Source organism: Aquarana catesbeiana, linkage group LG03 (genome assembly GCF_042186555.1).
Source record: "Aquarana catesbeiana isolate 2022-GZ linkage group LG03, ASM4218655v1, whole genome shotgun sequence".
NCBI classification, from domain to species: Eukaryota; Metazoa; Chordata; class Amphibia; order Anura; family Ranidae; genus Aquarana; species Aquarana catesbeiana.
In genome coordinates this window covers 570900433-570926405 of record NC_133326.1, presented here as the reverse complement: position 1 = coordinate 570926405, position 25973 = coordinate 570900433, and the positions used below count along the sequence as shown (strand labels likewise).

Below are 25973 nucleotides of genomic sequence, written 5' to 3'. Positions count from 1 at the left end.
AAAGGCCCTAAGAGCACAAGAATACTCGAGCTCCTGGTTTCACAGCTTGCATTATTATGGATCTTTATATGCATAAATGGGTTACTCTTAAACCTTGAAGTGAAAACGTATCTGTGAGTTAACGTATTTTCATCTTCCAGTATGTCACTTGGACAAATGACGCAACCTTTGGAGGAATTGAAGGATGTCTATCCAATATGCAAGCTGCAGATCCTAGTTTTGGTAAGTGCATTTGGAAACAGCAATATTTATTAAAGCAAAACCCCAGTAAAAAAATAAAAAATAAAAAATTCATCGTCTATTAGAAGATAAAATAAAAAACACTTATTCTGCAGTCTTCACCCTATAATATAAAGCATTAATCCTTTCCACCAATAGAGGTCCTCAGTCTACAAGGTTAAATAACGGCCAGCCTATACACCATGCTGGACCCCCACCTGTATTCTAGACATGGGATTAAGGTACTGCCGCATGTAATGCCATGGGATTCAACATGATCTCGGCCAGGGATAAGTTTATCTAACTGTCCATTGTGTTTATTACACCCCCAAAACTATCAACTATTTACTCCCACCTCTCTAGTGTCTGCCCAAGATGGGGCACTGACATGGGCACCTTCTTTCATGCTGTTTGGTCATGCCCCAGACTGCAGAAATACTGGATGGAGGTTGTGGATGCCATTCAATGTAGTGGGTGACCAGGCACTGCCGATTGATCATGATACTTTTTTACTAGGTATTGTTGACACGCTTGATACTACTAAATATATGAAACTCTGTATTTTCGACTACTACGCAAGAAGAGAAATTCTGCTGAAATGGAACGTGGTTGGATAATGACGATCAATGGGGTCTTTACTTTCTACAAACTCACATACGCTAGTAGAAATTTGATAAAGTCTGGGTCAATTGGATTGATGAACAGGGCTTGACTGTTTGAAGCTGTTTCACTTTTGCCTTTTACTACTGGTTGGTCTTCTTGTAACAGGGTGTGATGCTATCTCACTGTGTGCAGTGAAATCAAAGTAAGCAATTTCAGAGGAGCCTGTACAACTGGCAAGATTGATGGAAAGGCTGGAATTCAGCTTCATTAGTACTCTATACCCAAAGGGTATGCAGTAATCTATTGCATACGTGTTGCAGATTCTATTTAGATTTTATATACCTGACCATTCTCATGTCTATCTCCTGTTTTCTAGTGATGGGATATGTGCTTTCCAATGGTTTGGAACTAATCGGCACAGGGCGTCCACCTCTATTAGATAAAGAGCTGCAAAATGATCTGAAGACCATGTCAGATCTGGCCAAGGCACAATCCTTGACAGAAAGAGAACAGTCACATGTAGCCGCAGTTGAAACCTTCGCTAAAGGGTATGTAGTGAGCTTTCCTTTTGCAGCTGTGTAGTTGCTGCCATTAGTAACACTAAAGTGTATCTATACTATGGGCTAACTAAGGTACCTCTACCATGGTGGGCACCTCATGTCATTTTCAGTGGCATCTGGAAGACAGCCATGTGACACATGCAGGCTCAGACTGGCCCATTGGAGGACCCGAGGATCTTTCAGTGGGCCCCTGCTCCCTACAAATAGAACACTGTTGTCATAGGCTGTAATTGACTACTCAATTGGCTCTCGGTTACAAAACATGACCTGCCCCTCTGCAGAAGCAGCTCACCCACTTGCTGGCCCTCCTTCCAGTCATAGGCCACCTGTGACGGCAGATTATATTATGTTTGGAAGCCTGTCTGCCTGCCTATCCTCTTCCTTCTCCTAGTGGAAACGCCACCTGCAGCATGTATAAAGTGTATTACATGGTGTAGGAAATGGGGCTGATCTGAGGTGTAAAGGTGCATGAATTGTGGTTGATCGTAGGTCTGGGGATGCAGGAATGGGGGCTGATTTGAGATCTGAACATGCAGGAATTGGGGCTTGACACTTAATAGGGAAATGGTTGCTGAACTCTGACCTAAACCCAAGAACAAAAACGAAAGATGTGGGTGCATTCATTTTTTTTAGGCTAACGGGCTAGTTGGTTTCAGTATCTTAAATTTTTTGTAATTGATTAAAATTAAAGAAGTCTTAATTTTTTTTCCCCCCATAGAAACCTTGTGAAAGCTGCTACATTTTGGGAAGAGATCCTGCAGAACCATCCCCTGGATCTGCTGGCACTGAAATTTGCCCATGACACATACTTTTACCTTGGGCAACAGATGCAAATTAGAGATTCTATTGCCCGGGTTCTTCCGCACTGGACTCCAAAAACCCCTCTAAGTAGGTGAGTACATATACTGTAAGTCGGAGAAAAATAATGAAGAAAAAAAAAAACATATTCCGTAGATCTCTGCAATGCATGCATATTTCCTTCTTTTAAAAACACAGTACATAAATAAAAATTACTGTTGATCTGCAAGAGGTCTAGTGTGTTCCTAGCTTCCTGCTTGAGCTAATGACACAGTGCCTCTTCTGCAGTGAAATCCCAAGTAGTGTTGTCAGCCCTGTCTGAGTTCTCTTCTGCTTACTGCACTATAGAACTCTGACTATCTCCACCCTTCTCAGTCTTCCACATACTGTGTATATATGTGTGTATATATTATATGTGTTTGTGTATGTATATATTATATGTGTGTGTATATGTGTATATATATATATATATATAATATATATATATATATATATATATATATATATATATAAATATACAGTGGGGACAAAAAGTATTCAGACCCCCTTACATTTTTCACTCTTTGTTATATTGCAGCCATTTACTAAAATCATTTAAGTTCATTTTTTTCCTCATTAATGTACACACAGCACCCCACATTGACAGAAAAACACAATATTGTTGACATTTTCTGCAGATTTATTAAAAAAGAAAAACTGAAATATCACATGGTCCTAAGTATTCAGACCCTTTGCTGTGACACTCATACAGTCAGGTCCATAAATATTGGGACATCAACACAATTCTATTCTTGTTGGCTCTATACACCACCACAATGGATTCAAAATGAAACAAAATTAACTGCAGACTTTCAGCTTTAATTTGAGGGTATTTACATCCAAATCGGGTGAACGGTGTAGGAATTACAACAGTTTGTATATGTGCCTCCCACTTTTTAAGGGACCAAAAGTAATGGGACAATTGGCTGTTCAGCTGTTCCATGGCCAGGTGTGTGTTATTCTCTCATTATCCCATTTACAAGGAGCAGATAAAAGGTCCAGAGTTAATTTCAAGTGTGCTATTTGCATTTGCACTCTTTTGCTGTCAACTCTCAATATGAGATGCAAAGAGCTGTCACTATCAGTGAAGCAAGCCATCATTAGGCTGAAAAAATAAAACAAACCCATCAGAGAGATAGCAAAAACAGTAGGAGTGGCCAAATCAACTGTTTGGAACATCCTTAAAAAGAAAGAATGCACCGGTGAGCTCAGCAACACCAAAAGACCCGGAAGACGACGGAAAACAACTGTGGTGGATGACAGAAGAATTCTTTCCCTGGTTGAAGAAAACACCCTTCACAACAGTTGGCCAGATCAAGAACACTCTCCAGGAGGTAGGTGTATGTGTGTCAAAGTCAACAATCAAGAGAAGACTTCATGAGTGAATACAGAGGGTTCACCACAAGATGTAAACCATAGGTGAGCCTCAAAAACAGGAAGGCCAGATAAGAGTTTGCCAAACAACATCTAAAGCCTTCACAGTTCTGAAGAACATCCTATGGACAGATGAGACCAAGATCAACTTGTACCAGAGTGATGGGAAGAGAAGAGTATGGAGAAGGAAAGGAACTGCTCATGATCCAAAGCATACCACCTCATCAGTGAAGCATGGTGGTGGTAGTGTCATGGCGTGGGCATGTATGGCTGCCAATGGAACTGGTTCTCTTGTATTTATTGATGATGTGACTGCTGACAAAAGCAGCAGGAGGAATTCTGAAGTGTTTCGGGCAATACTATCTGCTCATATTCAGCAAAATGCTTCAGAACTCATTGGACGGCGCTTCACAGTGTAGATGGACAATGACCCGAAGCATACTGCGAAAGCAACCAAAGAGTTTTTTAAGGGAAAGAAGTGGAATGTTATGCAATGGCCAAGTCAATCACCTGACCTGAATCTGATTGAGCATGTATTTCACTTGCTGAAGACAAAACTGAAGGAAAAATTTCTCAAGAACAAGCAGGAACTGAAGACAGTTGCAGTAGAGGCCTGGCAGAGCATCACATGGGATGAAACCCAGCGTCTGGTGATGTCTATGCGTTCCAGACTTCAGGCTGTTATTGACTGCAAAGGATTTGCAACCAAGTATTAAAAAGTGAAAATTTGATGGATGATTGTTAATCTGTCCCATTACTTTTGGTCCCTTTAAAAAGTGGAAGGCACATATACAAACTGTTGTAATTCCTACACCGTTCGCCTGATTTGGATGTAAATACCCTCAAATTAAAGCTGGAAGTCTGCAGTTAAAGCACATTTTGTTCGTTTCATTTCAAATCCATTGTGGTGGTGTATAGAGCCAAAAAGATTAGAATTGTGTCGATGTCCCAATATTTATGGACCTGACTGTATATTTAACTCAGGTGCTGTCCATTTCTTCTGATCATCCTTGAGATGGTTCTACACTTTCATTTGAGTCCAGCTGTGTTTGATTATACTGTTTGGACTTGATTAGGAAAGCCACACACCTGTCTATATAAGACCTTACAGCTCACAGTGCATGTCAGAGCAAATGAGAATCATGGGGTCAAAGGAACTGCCTGAAGAGCTCAGAGACAGAATTGCGGCAAGGCACAGATCTGGCCAAGGTTACAAAAAAAAATTCTGCTGCACTTAAGGTTCCTAAGAGTACAGTGGCCTTCATAATCCTTAAATGGAAGACATTTGGGAAGACCAGAACCCTCCTTAGAGCTGTCCGTCAGGCCAAACTGAGTTATCGGGGGGAGAAGAGCCTTGGTGAGAGAGTTAAAGAAGAACCCAAAGATCACTGTGACTGAGCTCCAGAGATGCAGTCGAGAGATGGGAGAAAGTTGTAGAAAGTTAACCATCACTGCAGCCCTCCACCAGTCAAGGCTTTATGGCAGAGTGGCCCGACGGAAGCCTCTTCTCAGTGCAAGACACATGAAAGCCCGCATGAAGTTTGCTAAAAAACACCTGAAGGACTCCAAGATGGTGAGAAATAAGATTCTCTGGTCTGATGAGACCAAGATAGAACTTTTTGGCCTTAATTCTAAGTGGTATGTGTGCTGAAAACCAGGCACTGCTCATCACCTGTCCAATACAGTCCTAACAGTGAAGCATGGTGGTGGCAGCATCATGCTGTGGTTGTGTTTTTCAACTGCAGGGACAGGACGACTGGTTGCAATCGAGGGAAAGATTAATGCGGCCAAGTACAGGAATATCCTGGACGAAAACTTTCTCCAGAGTGCTCAGGACCTCAGACTGGGCTGAAGGTTTACCTTCCAACAAGACAATGACCCTAAGCATACAGCTAAAATAACAAAGGAGTGGCTTCACAACTTCTCCGTGACTGTTCTTGAATGGCCCAGCCAGAGCCCTGACTTAAACCCAATTGAGCATCTCTGGAGAGACCTAAAAATGACTGTCCACCAACGTTTACCATCCAACCTGACAGAACTGGAGAGGATCTGCAAGGAGGAATGGCAGAGGATCCCCAAATCCAGGTGTGAAAAACTTTTTACATCTTTCCCAAAAAGACTCATGGCTGTATTAGATCATTAGAAGGGTGCTTCTACTAAATACAGAGCAAAGGGTCTGAATACTAAGGACCATGTGATATTTCAGTTTTTCTTTTTTAATAAATCTGCAAAAATGTCAACAAAAAAAGGAAAGAAAATGAACTTAAATGATTTTAGCAAATGGCTGCAATATAACAAAGAGTGAAAAATTTAAGGGGGTCTGAATACTTACCGTCCCCACTGTGTGTGTGGATATAGATATATATATATATATATATATATATATACATACATACATACACAGGTATATATAACAATAGGTTAGCATTTCTAGCCTACCTTCAATGTGCTTTAGACTTTATGCAGACTGTCAGTGAATTTACAGGCTGTGATGTGTAAAACATTTATGGCCTAAATGGCAGAACATACTGAGTGTAGTATTCTGGCCCTGGCAACTTACAACATTCAGCTTTTTCTATATCCACACATGCGTAGTTCTCTCCCTTTTACTCTTGCAGAACGCTAAGTAGTGGGGGGGGGGGTGCAAACTTAGCAGTTGCTGGAGCAATGCATTCAACAATTGGTACTTCCATCCATCTAGAGAGAACAGAGAAGGGAGGACAATGGAAAAAGCAGCTTGAAAAGTAATAATTCTTTTACAGAATGAAACACTGCATATTAATGTAATTTTAAATGTCATTAAGGGTGAACTAACCCTTTAACAGAAGTAGTCAAGTGAATTGAAATGTATTCTTCTCTCTTTTTCAACCAGTTATATCAGAGGCATGTACTCTTTTGGACTACTTGAAACAAACTTTTATGACCAAGCTTTTAAAGTGGCCAGTGAGGTAAAGGTTTTTAATGATTTTACTGTTACTTTTACTTTAAGCTGAACTTAAAGAAGGCAGATGTAATAGATATAAATTATTTCAGGCATGTCATTTTTAATGCAGCAATAAAGTAGTATTCTGGGTTATATCCAAATACTCTTAAAACTTCTCCCTCCCCCCTCTTAATACCCATACTAACTACCCTGTGGAAGAAAAATCTGAATCTATTTTCAGGCCACTCCATTCCGGTCACACGATTGACTCCCCAGTGCCAGCAGTGATTTCACAGGAGAGAAGGGAGCTCTGAAAATGGATTGGCCATTGTAAGCCTATGGGTGACATCACCACTTAGGCATTCCATCCGTTGTCAATTGCTCTCCTTGTCCCTGCAGCTGGCACTGGCTGGTACAGGGGAGTTTATGTGATCAGGCAGGAGTGACCTGAAAATAGGTAAGTACAGATCTGTCTTCTACGAGTTAGTGTTAGTATAGGTGTTAGGAGGGTGAGGGAGCATTTTTAGGAGTAGTTCCTAAATATATATCCTGAATTTTTACTTCAAATGTATTCTTAAATTAAAGTTGGATTCCAGTTTTCTTTTAAACAGTTTGAGCCAAGTTGGTTCGGACTAATTATTTCCATTACAGAATGATGCAGGTGATCTTACTGTTGTGGCATTGTGACTGAATCGTATTGTTGTGTTCCAGCAGCAATATGGCAACTTCACATCTACTGCTGCAAAAAATAGTCTGAATGCTTCTCCCCCATTTTTTGTATTTTTTATCAATGAATACAAGGACACCTCGGATTGGCCAAGGTTGAAATAGCGATGTTATCTGCCCACCTCTCTACCTTGGCCAATCAGAGGAAGCATTTTATTCATTGATTAAAATACAAGACTTCTCCTGAATGGGGAAGAAGCATTCAGGCTGATTCTATTTTGTTCCAGCAGCAGATTATTATTGTTATTATCCAGGATTTATATAGCACCGGCAGTTTGCACAGTTCTTTACAATGTAGTAGGAGGATAGTACAATTACAATACAGTTTTTTTTATTATTAATAAACTACAGGATTTATTTAGCGCCAACAGTTTGCGTAGTGCTTTACAACATGAGGGTAGACAGTACAATTACAATACAATTCAATATAGGAGGAATCGGAGGGCTCTGCTTGCTCAATACAGTAGGAATAGGAGGGCCCTGCTCATGGAGCTTACATTCTAAAGGTTGATGGGAAGGTAAGTCACTCATACTGCTGCATGAACACAGAGCCACAAGAACACAGCAGGTCTGTAGTCCCACTTTGGTTTATTTTACTGAAAGGGTAAATAAGTCACTGGCACAATACAAGTATGCAAATGGGTAGATCAGACTCCACGTGCTGCATACTTGTTTTAAGTCAATTACTTTTCAGGCTGTATACACAAGCACATTTTTTCACTTTCTTTTTTTTTTTTTTTTTTTTATTGTAGCTAATTCTCTTTACAGGAAACTGTTCTCTTCAGTGTATCTGCTAGTGTTTCCTGTTTTATGCATTGCTTTTAATTTTCAAGTTAGTGCTGTTTTGTCTTGTGTATGTCTAGGCATTGACCATAGAACCAAAGGATGCCTGGTCTGTCCACACCATTGCTCACGTCCATGAAATGAAGGCAGATATAGAAAACGGCCTTGCTTTCTTGCAGAAAACTGAGAAGAACTGGAAGGTAAGAAATTGTCTCCAGCACATCTCCTGCCAAACATAATATTTAAAAGACAACGTTGTTAAGTTGCCCATTGAAGTTGAATTGAAGTCACAGAAATATCTTTGCAGTTAGATAGACCTTTAGACAAATAATCTCCATTTTTTTATAGTCTTACCTCCACTTTCCTGTTAAAGTAGTTGTGTAATTTGGTAGTACAGTCCAATAAGTACCAGAATTGGACCTAGTGCTTTTAATAATTAGCGCTCTGCAACAGAACTGGTCAAACACTCCCCTCCCTCTTAATTTCTTTACAAAGAAACTTGTGCTGAGGGGTGTGGTTGTTACTCAGCTCTGCCAGCACAGAGCACTGCAGTGTGACTCTAGAAAGCAGCATTTGTGCTGAGAGAAACAGGTATTTTTAGGCATTCCAAAGTAAAAATCTTTTACAAGTCTTATAAGTCATATTTGGGTACAGAATTGTAATGAGATAAGGTGGCAGACTTTTATTTTGGGTTTTAAAGTGTCAATAGGAAGAAGCAGAAGCACCTGGATGGTCATCTATAGGAGAATAATTGATAGACTGAGCTGGGAAGGGCTGTATTTGGCAGTATCTGACCACTCTCCCACCATCTTCCTCCATCTACACCAACATGCACGTTCAGGTTGTACAATTGCGCTTATTAGTGTTATAGAGATAGGAAAATAAATACAAATCCACACTGTCAGTTGCTCAACCCACTCCTGTGATCCAGTTAGCAGTGTTCTAACTGGCCGATCTGTGGTAATTAAAACTGATGGATGGTATCATTGGAGCTCAAAGGCTTCAAGCAGACAGGCCATATACTAGACTGGTACCAGCTCTCATGCTCTTTATAAGGGTTGAACTGAGATCGTAGCCGAAACCTAACGGAACTATCCCGCCAGAAGGCTGCTGCTACACAAAGCCAATCCTAAGCAGCTGAGGTGTTCCCTGCCCCGCAGCTGCATGTATGGAAGGGGCAAGTATACATGCAGCTGCAGGGTGAGGAATGCCTCGTCCGCTAAGGTCTGGCTTTATGCAGTGACAGCTTCTTTCTGGGATAGCTCAGGTGGGTTCGGACTAGGATCTGAATGCTCCTGTTCTCATCTCATAATGGCACCCAAACATGCGTTGTGCAGTGATCGTCATGTGTTTTGTAATTGATTCACACTTTGTGATTTGGAACCGCGCGATTCTGGTCGCTATTCCAAATTGCGAAGTATGAATGTAGCCTAAAATTTGTCTACAGGCAAAGCTTTTTATTTTAGTTTTAAAATAGGGAAGGACTAAAAACCGTGTCAGGATTTTTTTTTCTGTCTGTGTCCTGTTGGGGAGATCCTCTTCCTTTTTTTTTTTTTTTTTTTTTTTAAGAAGAGCTTTGCCTTTCAATATACTTCAGGGCAGAATCTCCCCCCTAAAGTATATTGAAAGGCAAAGCTCTTTTTTTTTTTTTTTTTTTTTTTAAAGATTTTGATAGAGTAGAGAGAGAGATTAGAACTCTTGTCGTGTTTTTTATTGCTGTCTATGTACCCATTAGGGAGATTTACCCTCTGTTTGTCCTGGTGTCCATTATCACCAAGAAAACCCAAAATTTTGAGTGGTCACCAGAAAAGAAAGCCAGATGAAATCTTCCAGCGGAGACTTTAGCTCTGGTGACCCTGGTGACAGCCAGGGATTCCGTCACATTGGTTATGGCTATGGGACATGGAGTGAAGGGAAAGCTCTCCAATAGGACACAATGGCAAAAAAGGACATTTACAAGGGTTATAACCCTCCCATAGTCTATCCAAAATGAAAAAAAAAGTTTTGGCAATAGTTATACTTTAATTCTTGTGCCAGAGACAAGAACAGAAAGGAGATCTTGTCATTGTGAAGTTGCAGTTGAGAATGGCCAAGGAAGAATTAAAATAACCCTTTCACTGCAGGGTTGATTCTAAACTAACCCCAGCCTGTAAAACAAAAGCATCTATACTGGGTTTTTTTGGCAGGCAATGTCCATAAATGCCGCTACTTTTCGGCTGCTGCAGGTATTTGATACTTCCGGGTGTGGTAATACTTGCTCTTCTTTGCCACTCACTGTGTTCCTCCCCCTGGCTTATACAGTTAGGGCCATATATATTTGGACACAGGCACAATTTTAGATTTTTTTTGCTATTTACCAAAACATATTCAAGCTATAGCTATATAATGAATATGACTGGAAAGTGCACACTCTCATGTTTACTTTGAGGGTGTGTACATCCAAATCAGAGGAAAGGTTTAGGAATTACAGCTCTTAAGAATTGCCACCCCCCCCCTTTTTCAAGGGACCAAAAGTAATTGGACAATTGAATCAAAAGCTGTTTCATGGCCAGGTGTGGGCTACTCCTTCGTTATTTCTTTATCGATTAAGCAGGTAAAGGTCTGGAGTTGATTCCAAGTGTGGTATTTGCATTTGGAATCTATTGCTGTGAACCTACATAATGCGTTCAAAGGAGCTGTCCATGCAAGTGAACAGGCCATTGTAAGGCTTCAAAAACAAAACAAATCTATCAGAGATAGCAGCAACATTAGGAGTGGCCAGATCAACAGTTTAGTACATTCTGAGGAAAGAAGAAAGCACTGGTGAGCTCAGTAACATAAAAAGACCTGGACATCAACAGAAGACAACAGTGGTGGATGATCGCAGGATCCCCTCTATGGTAAAGAAAAAGCCATTCATAACAACCAGACAAGTGAAGGACACTCTCCAGGAGGTAGGCGTATCATTGTCAAAGTCTATAATCAAGAGAAAACTTCACGAGAGCAAATACAGATTCACCACAAGATGCGAACCATTCATAAGCCTGAAGAATAGAAAAGCCAGATTAGACTTTGCCAAAAAACATCCAAAAAAAAAAACAGACCAGTTCTGGAAAAGCATGCTTTGGACGGACAAAACTAAGATTAATCTGTACCAGAATGATGGGGGAAAAAAAAGTGTGGAGATGGCTTGGAACAGCTCATGATCCAAAGCACGTCATCTGTAAAACATGGTGTAGGCAGTGTGATGGCATGGGCATGCATGGCTTCCAGTGGCACTGGGTCATTGGTGTTTGTTGATGATGTGACAAGCAGCTGGATGAAGTCTGCAGCGTTTAGAGAAATACTGTCAGCCCAGATTTAGCCAAATGCAGCAAAGTTGATTGGAACAGTGCTTCACAATACAGATGGACAATGATCCAAAACACACTGCAAAAGCAACCCAGGAGCTTTTAAAGGAAAAGAAGTGGAATAATCTGCAATGAGCTCAACCTAATTGAGCATGCATTTCACTTGCTGAAGGCAAAACTAAAGGTAGCGGGGACAGCAAATTTACACCTGTTATGCAAGCTGTACACTCACTACTTTACATTGTAGCAAAGTGTAATTTCTTCAGTGTTGTCACATGAAAAGATATAATAAAATATTTACAAAAATGTGAGGGGTGTACTCACTTTTGTGAGATACTGTAACTGTATGTCCTGTAGTAAAGTCCAAGCTGTCTGCTGTCATGGGATAATATACAACATGTAGCAAAAGCAGAAAATCACATACTGGAAAGTGTTGAATAAGGCCACTTTCACACTGAAGCGGCGGTCCGTTAGCAGTAATGCAGTGTTTTTACCGCTGTTATAGCGGCGCTTTGGCACTGCTAGTGGGGTGCTTTTAACTGCCGAGAAGGCGTTAAAAGTGCCCGCTTAGCACTGCTTTTAAGGCGCTTTGAAAGCGCCACCCATTCATTTCAATGGGCAGGGGCGGTGGAGAAGTGGTGTATGCGCTGCTCCCGCACTGCCCTAAAGATGCTGCTTGCTGGACGTTTTTTTCCTGTCTTGCAAGCGCACCACCTCAGTGTGAAAGCACTCGGGATTACACACTGGGGCTGCAGAAGAGGCAGTTTACAGGCGCTATTTTTAGCGCAAAAACACCTGCAAAGCGCCTCAGTGTGAAAGTGGCCTTAAGCTGAATTTTAAAAACAGGCTGTGATTTTCCTTGATATATGACATTATAAGTATATTTCAAGAACTTAGAGATTGTTTTTTCCTTGCAGGATGCTGATATGCTTGGCTGCCATAATTACTGGCACTGGACTTTGTATTTCATCGAGAAGGTAAGGTCCCTTGTATGACTTGGCAAACTTGGACAGTTCATTTAGACACGACATGATGCGCATTAACGTACAATGTGTTAAGGCAATCCATTCAACTTGAATGGGCTACCGACACACCTCAAAGGACCAATAAATTGACACAAAACTTTTTTACTGACACAACACAGAACACTCACAGTATGTGGGTTGTGGTTCACTTGCATTGGCAACTACTCTACAGTGCATTGATAATGATTGGCACATGGGTGTTGCAATAAAACATGTTTTGTATTGTGCTGCCCTCTGGACATGGTTGTATTGTGCAGTCTACGGATGTGTCAAGGGCTGCACTTGAGGCCCACTATATTTACCAGGTTGACTACCTTGACTACATTGTCATAACAGTGTATTAAATCCAAGGAACCTGATTGTTGGCTCTCTTATTTATGACTTTAAATTAAGCTGCATATGTCGCTATTTGTACCAGCTGTGTTGGGAGTTAAATAATGACAATACTTGGTATCAACAAGAGATAATACACCTCTGATTGGTATTAAATGACACTGGGGTAAAGTCCACAATGTGACTTAATATAAAATATATAAAGCATGAGTGTTTTCATGCCATACAGATTTGAGTTCTGTGGCTGGCACACCATCAAAAAATATCTCTGGGTACCATACAATCCTTAGAGTCCCATCGTTTTAAATTAGAGCCCGCAAGAAGATGGATTTTGTTTAACCCCCAAACGCATTGTGCTGCTTTTTTATTTATTTTTTTGCACTTTTCCTTGCTGTGAATATTTAAAAGATTTTGGAATCTTGGACATTTGCTTTTGTGCTCTTACTAGTTTGTCTTTACATTGAATCTCAACTCCTTTTTGTGGAGTGTTGCTGAACTAGACCCATTGGGGTTTATTTATTAAAATTGGAGAGTGCAAAATCTGGTGACGCTGTATATGGTAGCCAATCAGTTTCTAACTTCAGCTTGTTCAATTAAGTTTTTTACAAAAAAACCTGGAAGCTGATTGGTTTCTCTGCAGAGCTGCACCAGTGTTTGCACTCCCCAGTTTTAGTAAATCAACCCATTGTGCCCAGTGATGATTTAACTTCCCTCCCAAAAACTTGTATCCAGCACCTCATTTTTATCTATCTTTGGACAATGTGATCTAATAGCAGTCTGCATTATCTCTTTTCCAGGGTGAATATGAGGCTGCCTTAACTATGTTTGACAATCATGTAAGTACCTGATATGTACAGTGAGAGGAAGTCCATCCTTCTTCAATTTTAACTACGAGCAAAATCCAAAATGGTCCTTAGAAGTAAGCACACTTCGTGTGAAAAGTGTCAAGCCTCCTGTTAGATGCTTCATTTTCAGTGCCTCTTCCTGGTAGTAAAATTTCTGTTTAGCAGCAAGCACCGTAGTCCTATTTTTTTTTTTTTTTCTCTGAAGCGGTAGTAAAGTTTCGGAATAAAAGAAAAAAAAATCTCCCTACAAGGTAATATCCTAATGTGCTAGTATGCATTGCACCCAGTCTTCCTTCTGGGTTTGTGGGCTGTGGCCGCTAATGGCTGAGCTGCGATGACGTCCCTCCTGTGCATGTGCACAGGAGTGACGGTTTGCAGCACAGAGCTCTGAAGGAACAGCACGGGAATGCCATTTCTTCAGAGCACATGCGCAGGTGACGTCACCGGCTGCTGCTCACTGGAATATTTCCTAATCGGTGCACTTTTAGGAGATATTCATTTTACCTACAGGTAAGTTTTATTATAAACTTGCCTGTAGGTAAAAATAGGCGAAAAGAGTTTACTACCACTTTAACCAGTGAAGATCCAGGAGCAGAAGGGTGCATCCTCAGTGTGAAATTTGAAAGCTGGTTTCCCTTGGTAGCTGCTTCTAAGATATATGTCAAAATTTTCCTACTGCATTAATACAGCAGTTTTCATTTTTTTTAGTTTTCCCTGTGATTTTGCTTTTCCACATATTAACGGTTTCTGTAGTGAAATTGCATAGCAGCGTTATCACCCTGTGGACAGTATAGTCTTATATGGACATGTCGTTTTTAAATGGACTTTAGGTATGCAGAAAATGAAAGCCCAACTCCAGCCAACAATTTTAAGTAGGTATAGAAGCTGCTTTTCTTTCTTTTGGAGAAAAGGTTTAAATTTGTATGAATAAAAGGTGACAGTTGTAAGCACCCTGCCAGCGTTGGTTTGTCCCAACCCCTGTAATTGTCATTTTTGCAGGACAGTTGGATATGCATTAAAATGTGGAGAAAAATATACTGTATTTATCGGCGTATAACACGCACTTTTTTCCCCTTAAAATCAGGGGAAAATCCTTCCCCGCTATTTTGTGATCTATCGGAGCGATCGCCGCCGACATTCACATAGCGTGTATCTTTAAATATGGCGCCGCGGAGTTCGGAGGGACTCGGCGTGGCTGAACGAGCGCCGCCGAGAACACAGTGACTGGGCGGAGCCGAGATACACATAGCCGAGGGTTCTCGGCTCTTCTCTGCGCCGTTCACAGTCACGCCCAGTCCCGCCATTGGACCTGTGTTATGTCCATCATAGGGACTGGGCGTGACTGTGAACGGCGCCGAGAAGAGCCGAGAACCCTCGGCTATGTGTATCTCGGCTCCGCCCAGTCACTGTGTTCTCGGCGGCGCTCGTTCAGCTCCGCCGAGTCCCTCCGAACTCCGCGGCACCATATTTAAAACTACACACTAAACTTGTGTATGTCGGCGGCGATCATGTAATGTGCACTGGGGGCAAGGCTGCACTGGGGGCAAGGCTGCACTGGGGGCAAGGCTGCACTGGGGGCAAGGCTGCACTGGGGCAAGGCTGCACTGACAAGGCTGCACTGGGGCAAAGCTGCACTGGGGCAAAGCTGCACTGACAAGGCTGCACTGGACACTGGGGCAAGCCTGCACTGACAAGGCTGCATTGACAAGGCTGCACTGGACACTGGGGCAAGGCTGCACTGACAAGGCTGCAGATGGACATTTAAATGTAAGGTTTTCTTCCTTAAACTTCCCTCCTAAACTTGGGGTGCGTGTTATACGCCGATAAATACGGTAATTAAAAGCATGTGAAATACAAAAGGAATTAATATTCATATGTGTAATACTCACATTAGTTATTGTTCATATACACTTACCAGAATACAATAATTTTTCACTATAGTGGGCCTTTAACCACTTCAGCCCCAGAAGTTTTGGCTGCTCAATGACCAGGCCATTTTTTTGCGATTCGGCACTGCGTCGCTTTAACTGACAATTGCCCAGTCGCGCAACGCTGTACCCAAACAAAATTTACGTCCTTTTCTTCCCACAAATAGAGCTTTCTTTTGGTGGTATTTGATCACCTCTGCGGTTTTTATTTTTTGCGCCTTAAACAAAAGAAGAGCGACAATTTTGAAAAAAAACACAATATCTTTTACTTTTTGCTATAATAAATACCCCTTATTTAAAAAAAAAAAAAAAAAAACTAATATTTTCCTCAGTTTAGGCTGATATGTATTCTTCTACAAATTTTTGGTTAAAAAAAAAAAATCACAATAAGCGTATATTGATTGGTTTGCGCAAAAGTTATAGCGTCTTCAAAAATAGGAGATAGATTTATGGCATTTTTATTCTTTATTTTTTTTTTTTTACTAGTAATGACGGTGATCTGCGATTTTTATCGGGACTGCGATATTGCGGCAGACAAATTGGACACATTTTTGGAACCATTGACAATTGTACAGCGATCTGTACTATAAAAATGCACTGATTACTGTAAAAATGTCACTGGTAGGGGAGGGGTTAACACTAGGGGGCGATCAAGGGGTTAACCGTGTTTCCTAGGTGTGTTCTAACTGAAGGAGAGATGGGACTTACTAGGGGAGATGACAGATCGTTGTTCATACTTTGTATGAACACACAATCAGTCTCTTCTTCTCTGAAAGAACCAGGTTTACACACACAGATCCCAGTTCTCATTCTGCCACGAGCAATCGTGGGTGCCCGGGGGGCGCGCGCCTCCGGCGGTGCGTGCCCCCTAGTGGCCACAATGGGAAGTGACGCAAGGTAACGTCGATTTGCCCAGCCAAGCCAACCTGCTGCACGCAGCGGCTGGTCGGCAAGAGGTTTAAGAAGAACAGAAAGGTATGAATAGAGCCATAGTATGACTGATGTCCTTCTCCACAGATCGCCCCCTCCTGTATCTCAAGTGGAAGCATGCTAGATATTGTTGATAATTCATCACTGCTGTATAGACTTCAGATGGAAGGTATGATTCTGTACGTTTGTCTGTCCATATCTAGCCGTACGTTAAAGACACCAGAAGACTGTTATGCAATCTTGCTTTTTCTGCATATTTAGTAATTGTACAGCCAGCCTCCCTAAAAGACATGTCAGAAGAATTAGAATTTTCAGATAAGTGCTAAGGCACAATTACCATTTCTAGATGTTCCATATAACATAGCAAGTCTTCAGCTTTTAATGTTAAGGTCCACTTTAATCCCTCTTTACATTTATACAGTGCGAATACACCAAGGGAAACATTCTCCAGGATTTGGTAGTCCTGGTTAGATCATCCTATCATTGCTGCCATTCTGAATTAGTGGCGTACTTTTATCCAGAATGATTTATATGCTTTTTTTGGTACTTCCATTACCTTCACTTTCCATTGATCCTTCTGGTACACTATGATTTCTCTTCTCCCACCGAGTCTGTTTGCTTCAAATTCCAAAACAATTTTTTGCATTGCCAATATTTTTTTTGTGTGTGTATGTGTGTGTGTGTGTATATGTGTGTGCATTTGTTACTTAAACAAGTTAATAAACCAGATTGGACCCCATTAAATGCATCGTATGTTTTAGTGTATACTGTTTGCACTGATAGTCCTCTGTACATGCCACGTCGTCTCAAGATGTTCCATTACAAAGCCTTCTTTGCCTTTTTATCACAATTTACATTCAATGTAGATTGCAGATATGTTGTGAAAATTAGGGCGAAATATACAGTGGGTAAAATAAGTATTGAACACGTCACGGTTTTTGTCTAGGTAAATATATTTCTAAAGGTGCTATTGACATGAAATTTTCACCACATGTTAGGAACAACCCATGCAAACCATACATATAAAGAAACCAAAACTAGTAAGTTCAGAAATTAAGTTTATGTGTAATATAATGAAATGACACAGGGAAAAAGTATTGAACACCTGAAGAAAGGGAGGTGCAAAAAGACATGGAAGGCCAAGACACCAGCTGAAATCTATCATCAGAACACAATCCTGCCCCTTGTCAGTGCAAATAATATCAGCTGGTTCAGTCTCAACTGATGGCCTATAAAAAGGTGTCTCATTACCAAGGTGTCACAAAAGAAACATCTCATGATGGATAAAAGAAAAGGGCTCTCTCAAGACCTCCGCCATAACCTAATTTCTGAATGCATTTGTTTTAGTTTCTTTGTATGTGTGGATTGCATGGATTGTTACCGACATGTGGTGAAAATTTCATGTCAATAGCATCTTTAGAAAAATGGTGACGTGTTCAATACTTATTTTACTCGCTGTATATAAGGTAGACATTTTAGTTACAAAATTATTTGTATTTTTGTCCATCCAACTCTGAGATTTACACAACCTGCTGCACAGCACAACCAGGCATTTGACACAACTTACAGTACAGTTGGGGTATACAGCATTGTCCTCAATATCCCTAGTCTTCTGACTAGACAGAGCAACAGACTAATGTAGTCATCACTCTGATCTCTCCTCATGTCAGCATGCTCATTGCCATCATGCATGCTGCACACCCGATTGGCTCTCAGTCCTGCCTCTCCCCAGTCTGAGCTCTGTTGTACAGGAGTTCTCGGAGGCTGGTACCTCGTTAAATTTAGATATATACACTGCATGCAATAAAAATACACTTTTTAATGCTGTACTCTGGACTAGTTATTAAAATGTGCATGTTTTTTAACTGGTCTAATTACTGGAAAATGTACGTTCATAATCTCTGTGACATTACTTTTATTAAAAAAAAAAACATGGCTATTGCCCAAGTACCTGGCAGTGGTACTAGTAAAGCTCCAATGTCACTTGTCAGAGTGTAACAAACTACAATTTCCGCAATGCCTTAGAATTTTAGTAGCAATGGGGTGAATGAGGGAGACAGTAGATGCCAGTGAGTGAGTGGGTGGCTCAGACTGGACTCGCAGGGTCCTCCCACTACAGCGGTTTGCAATGCAATTACATTGCTGCTTACTTTTAAAGGAACTACAGTGGGGATGTTACACGATCGGTGACTGGGGAAAAGCAGGCACATTAGTCAACAATCTTATGAACTGAATATCCAGGAGAATGATAAGCTCCTTGAGGGCAGGGACTGCAATATATATGTAAAGCAGTGTGTAAATTGACAATGCTATATAGTGTAAGTACTTGTAATCAAATAAGTAAATAATATAATGACCCATTTGTTATGCTGCATTCAATTGAGGATTTAATAGCATGCAGATATTTGTTAAAGGTAATAAATGAACCACTGTATATAAATATGTGATAAAACTTCAGCTCCATTTCAGCTCTAACAAAGCATTAATTAACAGAGAGCTGCTTGTTGTTTTTTTTTTTATCTGCGTATAATCCAGCTTTAAAACCTTTTGCACCACGTTTCATGTTACACCTGTATTTGGATAACGTGGTGCAAATGGGACACCGACCCCCCCTACCATGTGACAGTGTGAAGGGTTTCTTCCCCTCCCCCTTTCCAGGGGAGGTGGAGCATGTGTATATATAGGGAAACAAACTGTATTCAGATTTGCAAAAATGAAGTACGATGCAGCATCCTGAGCAGACAGAAATATAAAATATTTTCTCTTTTTTTCATGTTTGATGTGTCCAGGTGTGGATGTGGGAGACAGATGGAACAAACTTGTCCAAATTACGAAGAAGCATACCAACGATCACTTGCTGATCTTCAATGATCTTCACTTCCTGATGTCATCATTGGGCGCAAAGGATGTTGGGATGACAACGCAGTTTCTGGAAACATTGTCAGAACTTTCTAAGTATGTTACAAAAACAGAAAAATTATTTACTACACTTAGGTGCATATACTAAAGACCAAAAGTGCTTAAGAGGTGCAACAGTACCATGAGCTATACATCGCATATATTTGATCAATGTTACAAAACTGCACATAGAAAAATAAAGAATACTAAAAATAAGGAACATTTTCCCCACATTCTCCCAGTTGAATCTTTTGTTGCATTCAAACGAATGTAACATGAATTAAAATGGAGAGCTCACTAGATAAGTTCACACCGCATCCTGCTTATTACTGCCCATTCACAACATGTGTGAAGCTTGCAACCGGAAATCCAGTCAATGGATTTTGGCAGGCTCTCCTGAATTTTATTTTTTTTTTTAGTGGCCCTACAACTGTCTTTTTAAAAATGTTCCCCTTGTGATGGCTGTGGTAGGTAGGCCACTGAAGGACTATGTATTGGAAACCATTATAAGACATTGTTAAAAATATTACAAGTACTTGTTTTTTACCTTCATTTTATCCTATGTTGCATCTTAGTGATGCTGATCTTCTGCAGCCTCTTTGTAGAAACTTTGTCTATATGCACTCCAGTGATGGCTGCATGGCATTAGATAGATAGATAGATATAGTTAAACTTTTCTTCTGCTTTAAAGCTGATTTCCAGCTTTTAGCGATTAGTCATTTTGACCAAGCAACGCTAACAGATGAAGTAACTGGGAGCGCTGTATAACCTGTATATAGTCTCAGCTGCATATAATATACGCTGTGTTCCAGCAGTGGGATGGGAATTTCCTATCCTGCTCCAGGAACAAAATAGAGTCAGACAGAGCACTGCTCAGTTATTCACAGGGAACCTTATATTCTATGAATGAATAAAACAATTCCTCTAGTTGGCTGAGGCGGGCAGATGATGTCCCAATCTCTGACTCAGCCAATCAGAGGAAGCTTTGTATTCATTCATGCTTGTAATTAGTTCACCCCACCCCAAAATACAACATGCCTCTCTTGTTTGCTGTTTGAGCTTGTACTGATCTTCTCAGGTTTACAAACAATAAAAAAAGAGGACTGACAATGATTTTTGTATATGTGAAGGCCACCAGAGCACCGTGACTTTTATTGGCCTGAGTTGATGGGCAAATTCTTTCTTTCAGGTGCATTGCTTTGCATTTGAGATCAGTTTATGATGCTTCTGACATCATGCACAGTTCATTGACATGTGCATTTGACCTACTTCTGACCTGCTTCTGACCTGCTTCTAAGTTATGTCAACCTGCTTGGTCGAGCTGCTTTGCATTCCCATTGACATTTATAGGGAGAGACATGTGGATCTGACATACCGTAAATAAAAGCGCGTCAACACTGAGCCTTTGTCACATATCTGCTATCATCAGATTGACATACAACATTGTGTGGTGTTTTTTAGATCACCAGGTGAAAGCTGTCAGCATGCTCTTATCGGTCATCTCGGCCTGCCCCTGTGTCAGGCACTTGTGGAATTTGACACTGGCAATTACGACAAGGTGATAGAGCTTATGTACCCGATTCGCTACCAGGTTTTAGAAATAGGGGGCAGCAATGCTCAGGTAAGCGATTTTTTTTTTTTTTTTTTCACTTTTTAAATTCTTATTATCAATGTACATAATAAACTGGCACATGCATCATCGCAAGTCTACCTTCTATCCAACATTTTATAGGCCCCACACACAGCGGATATAAAGTCTATGATGTAAAAAAAAAGAGACAAAGATAAATAATTTCAGTACTCCCCTCTTATAACTGGGGATGTAGTGTTCAGAATTAAGCAATCATAATCAAACTCATGTTAAACAGGAATCAGTACACATCTGCCATCATTTAAAGTGCCTCTGATTAACCCTAAACAAAGTTCAGCTGTTCTAGTAGGTCTTTCCTGATATTTTCTTAGTCGCATCCTACAGCAAAAGCCATGGTCCGCAGATAGATTCCAAAGCATCAGAGGGATCTCATAGTTAAAAGATATCAGTCAGGAGAAGGGTACAAAAGAATTTCCAAGGCATTAGATATACCATGAAACACAGTGAAGGCAGTCATCATCAAATGTAGAAAATATGGCACAACAGTGATATTACCAAGAACTGGCTGTACTTCCAAAATTGATGAAGACGAGAAGAAATCTGGTCAGGGAGGCTGCCAAGAGCCTACAGCAACATTAAAGGAGCTGCAGGAATATCTGGCAAGTACTGGCTGTGTGGTACATGTGACAACAATCTCCCGTATTCTTCGTATGTCTGGGCTATGGGGTAGAGTGGCAAGACAGAATACTTTTCTTACGAAGAAAAACTTCCAGGCCCGGCTACATTTTGCAAAAACACATCTGAAGTCTCCCAAAAACATGTGTGAAAATGTGTTTTGGTCTGATGAAACCAAGGTTGAACTTTTTGGCCATAATTCCAAAAGATATGTTTGGTGCAAAAACAACACTGCACATCACCAAAAGAACAACATACCCACAGTGAAGCATGGTTGTGGCAGCATCATGCTTTGGGGCTGTTTTTCTTCAACTGGAACAGGGGCCTTAGTCAAGGTAGAGAGAATTATGAACAGTTCCAAATACTAGTCAATATTTGGCACAAAACCTCCAAGTTTCCGCTAGAAAGCTGAACATGAAGAAGAACTTCATCTTTCAACATGGCATTGACCAGAAGCATACATCCAAATCAACAAAGCAATGGCTTCACCAGAAGAAGAATAAAGTTTTGGAATGGTCCAGCCAGAGCCCAGACTTCCGATTTGAAAATCTGTGGGGTGGTCTGAAGAGGGCTGTGCACAGGAGATGCCCTCGCAATCTGATAGATTTGGAATGTTTATGCAAAGAAGAGAGGGCAAATATTGCCAACATGTGCCATGCTGGTAGACTCTTAGCCAAAAAGACTGAGTGCTGTAATAAAATCAAAAGGTGCTTCAACAAAGTATTAGTTTAAGGGTGTGCACACTTATGGAAGCATATTATTTTAGTTTTTTTTTTTTTACTTCCTTTCACCTAAAAGATTTCATGTTGTTGTTCAATTGAGTTTTCAGTTCATAGATCACATTTAAAGGTGGAAAAAGTTCTGAAATGATTTATCTTTGTCTCATTTTTTTTTTTTTTACTTCATAGAAAACTGACTTTTTACCAGGGGTGTGTAGACTTCTTATATCCACTGTATATGTAACTATGGTATTCCTTCTTGGTTCCATTGGGTATGAAAGGGAAAGGGTTGAGCTTTTATGGGAGGGGTGGGGGCTTCATGGCCCCACAACTTTTGGCATCTGTCAAATTTTGTACTGATGTCTGTTGTCCCCTTTATGTAGCATAACCCTTGCTATTTGTCCTGGTTGCCATTGTCACAAGACAGAAACTAAAGACCAAATAAACACACAACTGTTTTTCTTTGCAAACCAGCACACTACAGCCCATGGTATGTGCACCGTGGTGCACTACATTGTGTGTTGCCCTCTATCATATAGTACATTGGAGGGCTATTCAAAATCATTGATGCCACAAAGCACTGTACACAGAGCAGGTGCATTGCGATAATGTGCACGTTTTAATTTGCGTCACTACAACGCACAAGTGTTAAAAGGCCTTACAGTTGTCACCAGAACAAGAGGGGAGGTATTATGGGGTAGACGCTGTGCTATTTCCCAAGTGTGATATTCCCCTCGATGGCTTGCTTGTCATTTTAAGGTTTCATGTTTCACTGTACTTGGTTTACCTATCAAATATTTATTTTGTGTATGTGTGTTCTAATCTTCAGAGAGACCTCTTTAGTCAAGTTCTTATACGTGCAGCAATGAACAGCAGATCCAGGTCACATCAGAATTTAGCACGGTATGTGGATTATGTTTAATTGCAGAACTAGACTAGCTTAACCACTTGAGTACCAGCCTGCCCTTCATTATAAGGCCATTTTTCATGTTTTGTCATTCAACCCACAAGAATTTTTTTATCATTTTTTTTAAGATAGAGCTATGGTTTGTGATATTTAACCACTTCAATACCGGGCACTTTTTCCCCCTTCCTGCCTAGGCCAGTCTTCAGCTTTCAGCACTGTCACATTTTGAATGACAGTTGCGCGGTCATGTAACACTGTATCCAAAGTAAATTGTTATCAATTTGTTCACACAGAGCTTTCTTTTGGTGGTATTTAATCACCACTGGATTTTTTATTTTTTGCTAAATCAACAAAAAAGACAGAAAATTTTGAAAAAAATGCATTTTTCTTTGTTTCTGTTATAAAATTTTGCTAATAAATATTTGTTCTTCCCAAATTTCAGCCAAAATATATTCTGTTACATTTCTTTTGTGAAAATAACCCAAATCAGTGTAATTATTTATTCTGTAGGAAATTTATAGCAAACTATGGTATATATCTGAAAATTGATCAGTCCTGATGTACTGACGGCCCGTCTCATTTTTTGAAGGCCAAAAATGCCAGGACAGTACAAATTCCCACCAAATGACCCCTTTTTGGAATGTAGACAGTCCAAGGTATTTAGTAAGAGGCATGGCAAGTTTTTCTTAAGTTGTAATTTTCTGTCATAAATAAATTTTATAAAAAAAAAGTTTGTCATGGTCACCAGTCCAGTACAGCATTGTCATATAACTAGTGTGGCAGTGATCAGGGACACTGACTGGTGACACTACGGAAAAAAATAAATAAATCTTTTTTTTTTTTTTTTTTTTTTTTTGGATTTTCTATTCTTTAAGATTTTTTTTTTTTTTTTTAAACACACTTTCATCAGAGCAATATAATGTTTCCATAGTAACATTGTACTACTCTAGGTAAGTGATCAGTATTTTTTTTTATTTTTTTTACACATTATGTTTGCATGTAGCAATTAATTTAATTGAAATATACAAGCATTTTTACTGAGGCTCCTGTCTGGTTTAATGCTGTCACTACTGCAAAGAACATGAGAGTGGGGAGCCTCACTGTCCAGAACTGTGGCTTCAACCTTGTCCAGGTACACACGGTCCAGCTCAGAGGCACGGTATTAACGTGACAGTGACATAAGTGGGGTGATAAAGAAACTATTTTGCTATAATACTGGTGTTTTTGTATGCTATTAGAGCATGTTTTTATGCTTCTTTTGTTGCAACGTCATCAGTAATAAAGGGTTAAACTTTATTACTTCCAAGCTCTTATGTTTATCCTTTCAGATTTGTGGATATAGTGCAATAATTTCAGACAAATCAGAAGTATATTAATAAAAGGAATTTAATTAACTTGGTTTAAAGACGTATTACAGATGATAAAATCTAGATAAATAAAGCATGTTCAATCCGAGGGGAGTCCGCAGCTTCATTGGAAGTTCCTGGAGGCGATGGTCCTGTCTGCCCTTGTTTCAGGCATATTTCTTAATATCCAGAAAGAACTCCAATAGCCTTTTGTCGTCCCGCTATATACTGTATATAGCAGCCCAAAAATTTGTCAAAACTGGTTTGAGCCACACCACAGAATAGAGAGACCAGATGTTCACAACTTCCCACAGAACAATGAAATCAGATGTCTCATTATACATTAAAACATGTTGTGTATAGATAAAATTGATAACCAAAAAACTATTACTAAGTTTCTTGTAAATCAGTAACGATTCAAAACCTACAGGCATGCATTCACATACGCTTTAACTTTCCAGCACCTCTGAGAAACTGAAATATGTTTTGGGTGGAATGATCCTTTAGTAAGGCATGGTACTGTAATCCATATTGACTGGCTCTCACAGCAGTAAGCTGTATCTTTATTGCTGCTACATTATTGGTTCCTACACATTGCAGTTCTTCTTTGCACCTCTTTTTGTAATGGGTCTAAAGATTCTCTCTAAATTTTTTATCTTCCTAATCAGGTTATTTTTATTATATAGATGCCTTTTACTTGAAAGAGATGCCCTGAGACCGAATTCCCCTATGACAGAGCGACTTTTAAGGAAGACAGCTGCAGTCCACAACATGGCATAGAACCTGTCTACCTGGACTTTTCATACATCAGGAGCTATTTCTATTAACCAGAACACAAATCAAATGACTTAATTGATCAGTTATAAATATCAAAACCCAAAATGAAATGTAAATATGTTTTGTTTTGTAATTGTGTATGATCTAAAAAGGCGCGATTTGCACTATTTCAATTTTTGGGTTCATTTTTAAATTTGATTCTACCAAAAACTAAAGGAACGTCACCTTGCCTTACATTAAATGAGAAAAGGTTTGATTTTTCAGGATTTGGGAGAACAATGTCACCACCCCTAGTGGATTATTTGTAGGAATAAATATAGAATGCACACCAAAGTCCTGGGTGCCACCAGAAAATGAATGACACAATTGGGCCATGTACTTATTGCAGCCTATAGTGATATCTTGCTTTACCTGGACATACATTGGGCAAAAAAAATATTTGATCCCCTGCAGATTTAGTAAGTTTGGCACTTACAAAGAAATTAAGGGTCTATCAGTTTTATCATAGATGTATTTTAACCACTTGCCGACCAGCCGTCTTCATTATACTGCGGCAGGTTGGCTTGTTCCCGCAAATCTCCGTAGATGTTTGTCGGCCCTTTAAACCGCTATAGCGGGCACGTGCGCCGCTGCAGGGTGACGGAG

General features: G+C 40.1%; 1 protein-coding gene across 3 annotated transcripts in view; it reads left to right on the top strand.

Annotated features, from left to right (window-relative positions):
• The window catches only part of TTC38 (tetratricopeptide repeat domain 38), a 39048-nt gene extending 13553 nt beyond the window's left edge, over nucleotides 1-25495 (top strand). For all 3 annotated transcript variants that reach the window (XM_073621903.1, XM_073621900.1, XM_073621901.1), the window contains 12 exons: nucleotides 141-222; nucleotides 1199-1370; nucleotides 2101-2274; nucleotides 6466-6541; nucleotides 8106-8225; nucleotides 12272-12331; nucleotides 13510-13548; nucleotides 16503-16584; nucleotides 19205-19370; nucleotides 20775-20934; nucleotides 23128-23201; nucleotides 25238-25495. In XM_073621903.1, coding sequence (XP_073478004.1) covers nucleotides 141-222; nucleotides 1199-1370; nucleotides 2101-2274; nucleotides 6466-6541; nucleotides 8106-8225; nucleotides 12272-12331; nucleotides 13510-13548; nucleotides 16503-16584; nucleotides 19205-19370; nucleotides 20775-20934; nucleotides 23128-23201; nucleotides 25238-25331 — 1299 coding nt within the window. In that variant the 3' untranslated portion in view covers nucleotides 25332-25495. The remainder of the gene's footprint in view (nucleotides 1-140; nucleotides 223-1198; nucleotides 1371-2100; nucleotides 2275-6465; nucleotides 6542-8105; nucleotides 8226-12271; nucleotides 12332-13509; nucleotides 13549-16502; nucleotides 16585-19204; nucleotides 19371-20774; nucleotides 20935-23127; nucleotides 23202-25237) is intronic.
• The last annotated feature ends 478 nt before the right edge of the window (nucleotides 25496-25973 follow it).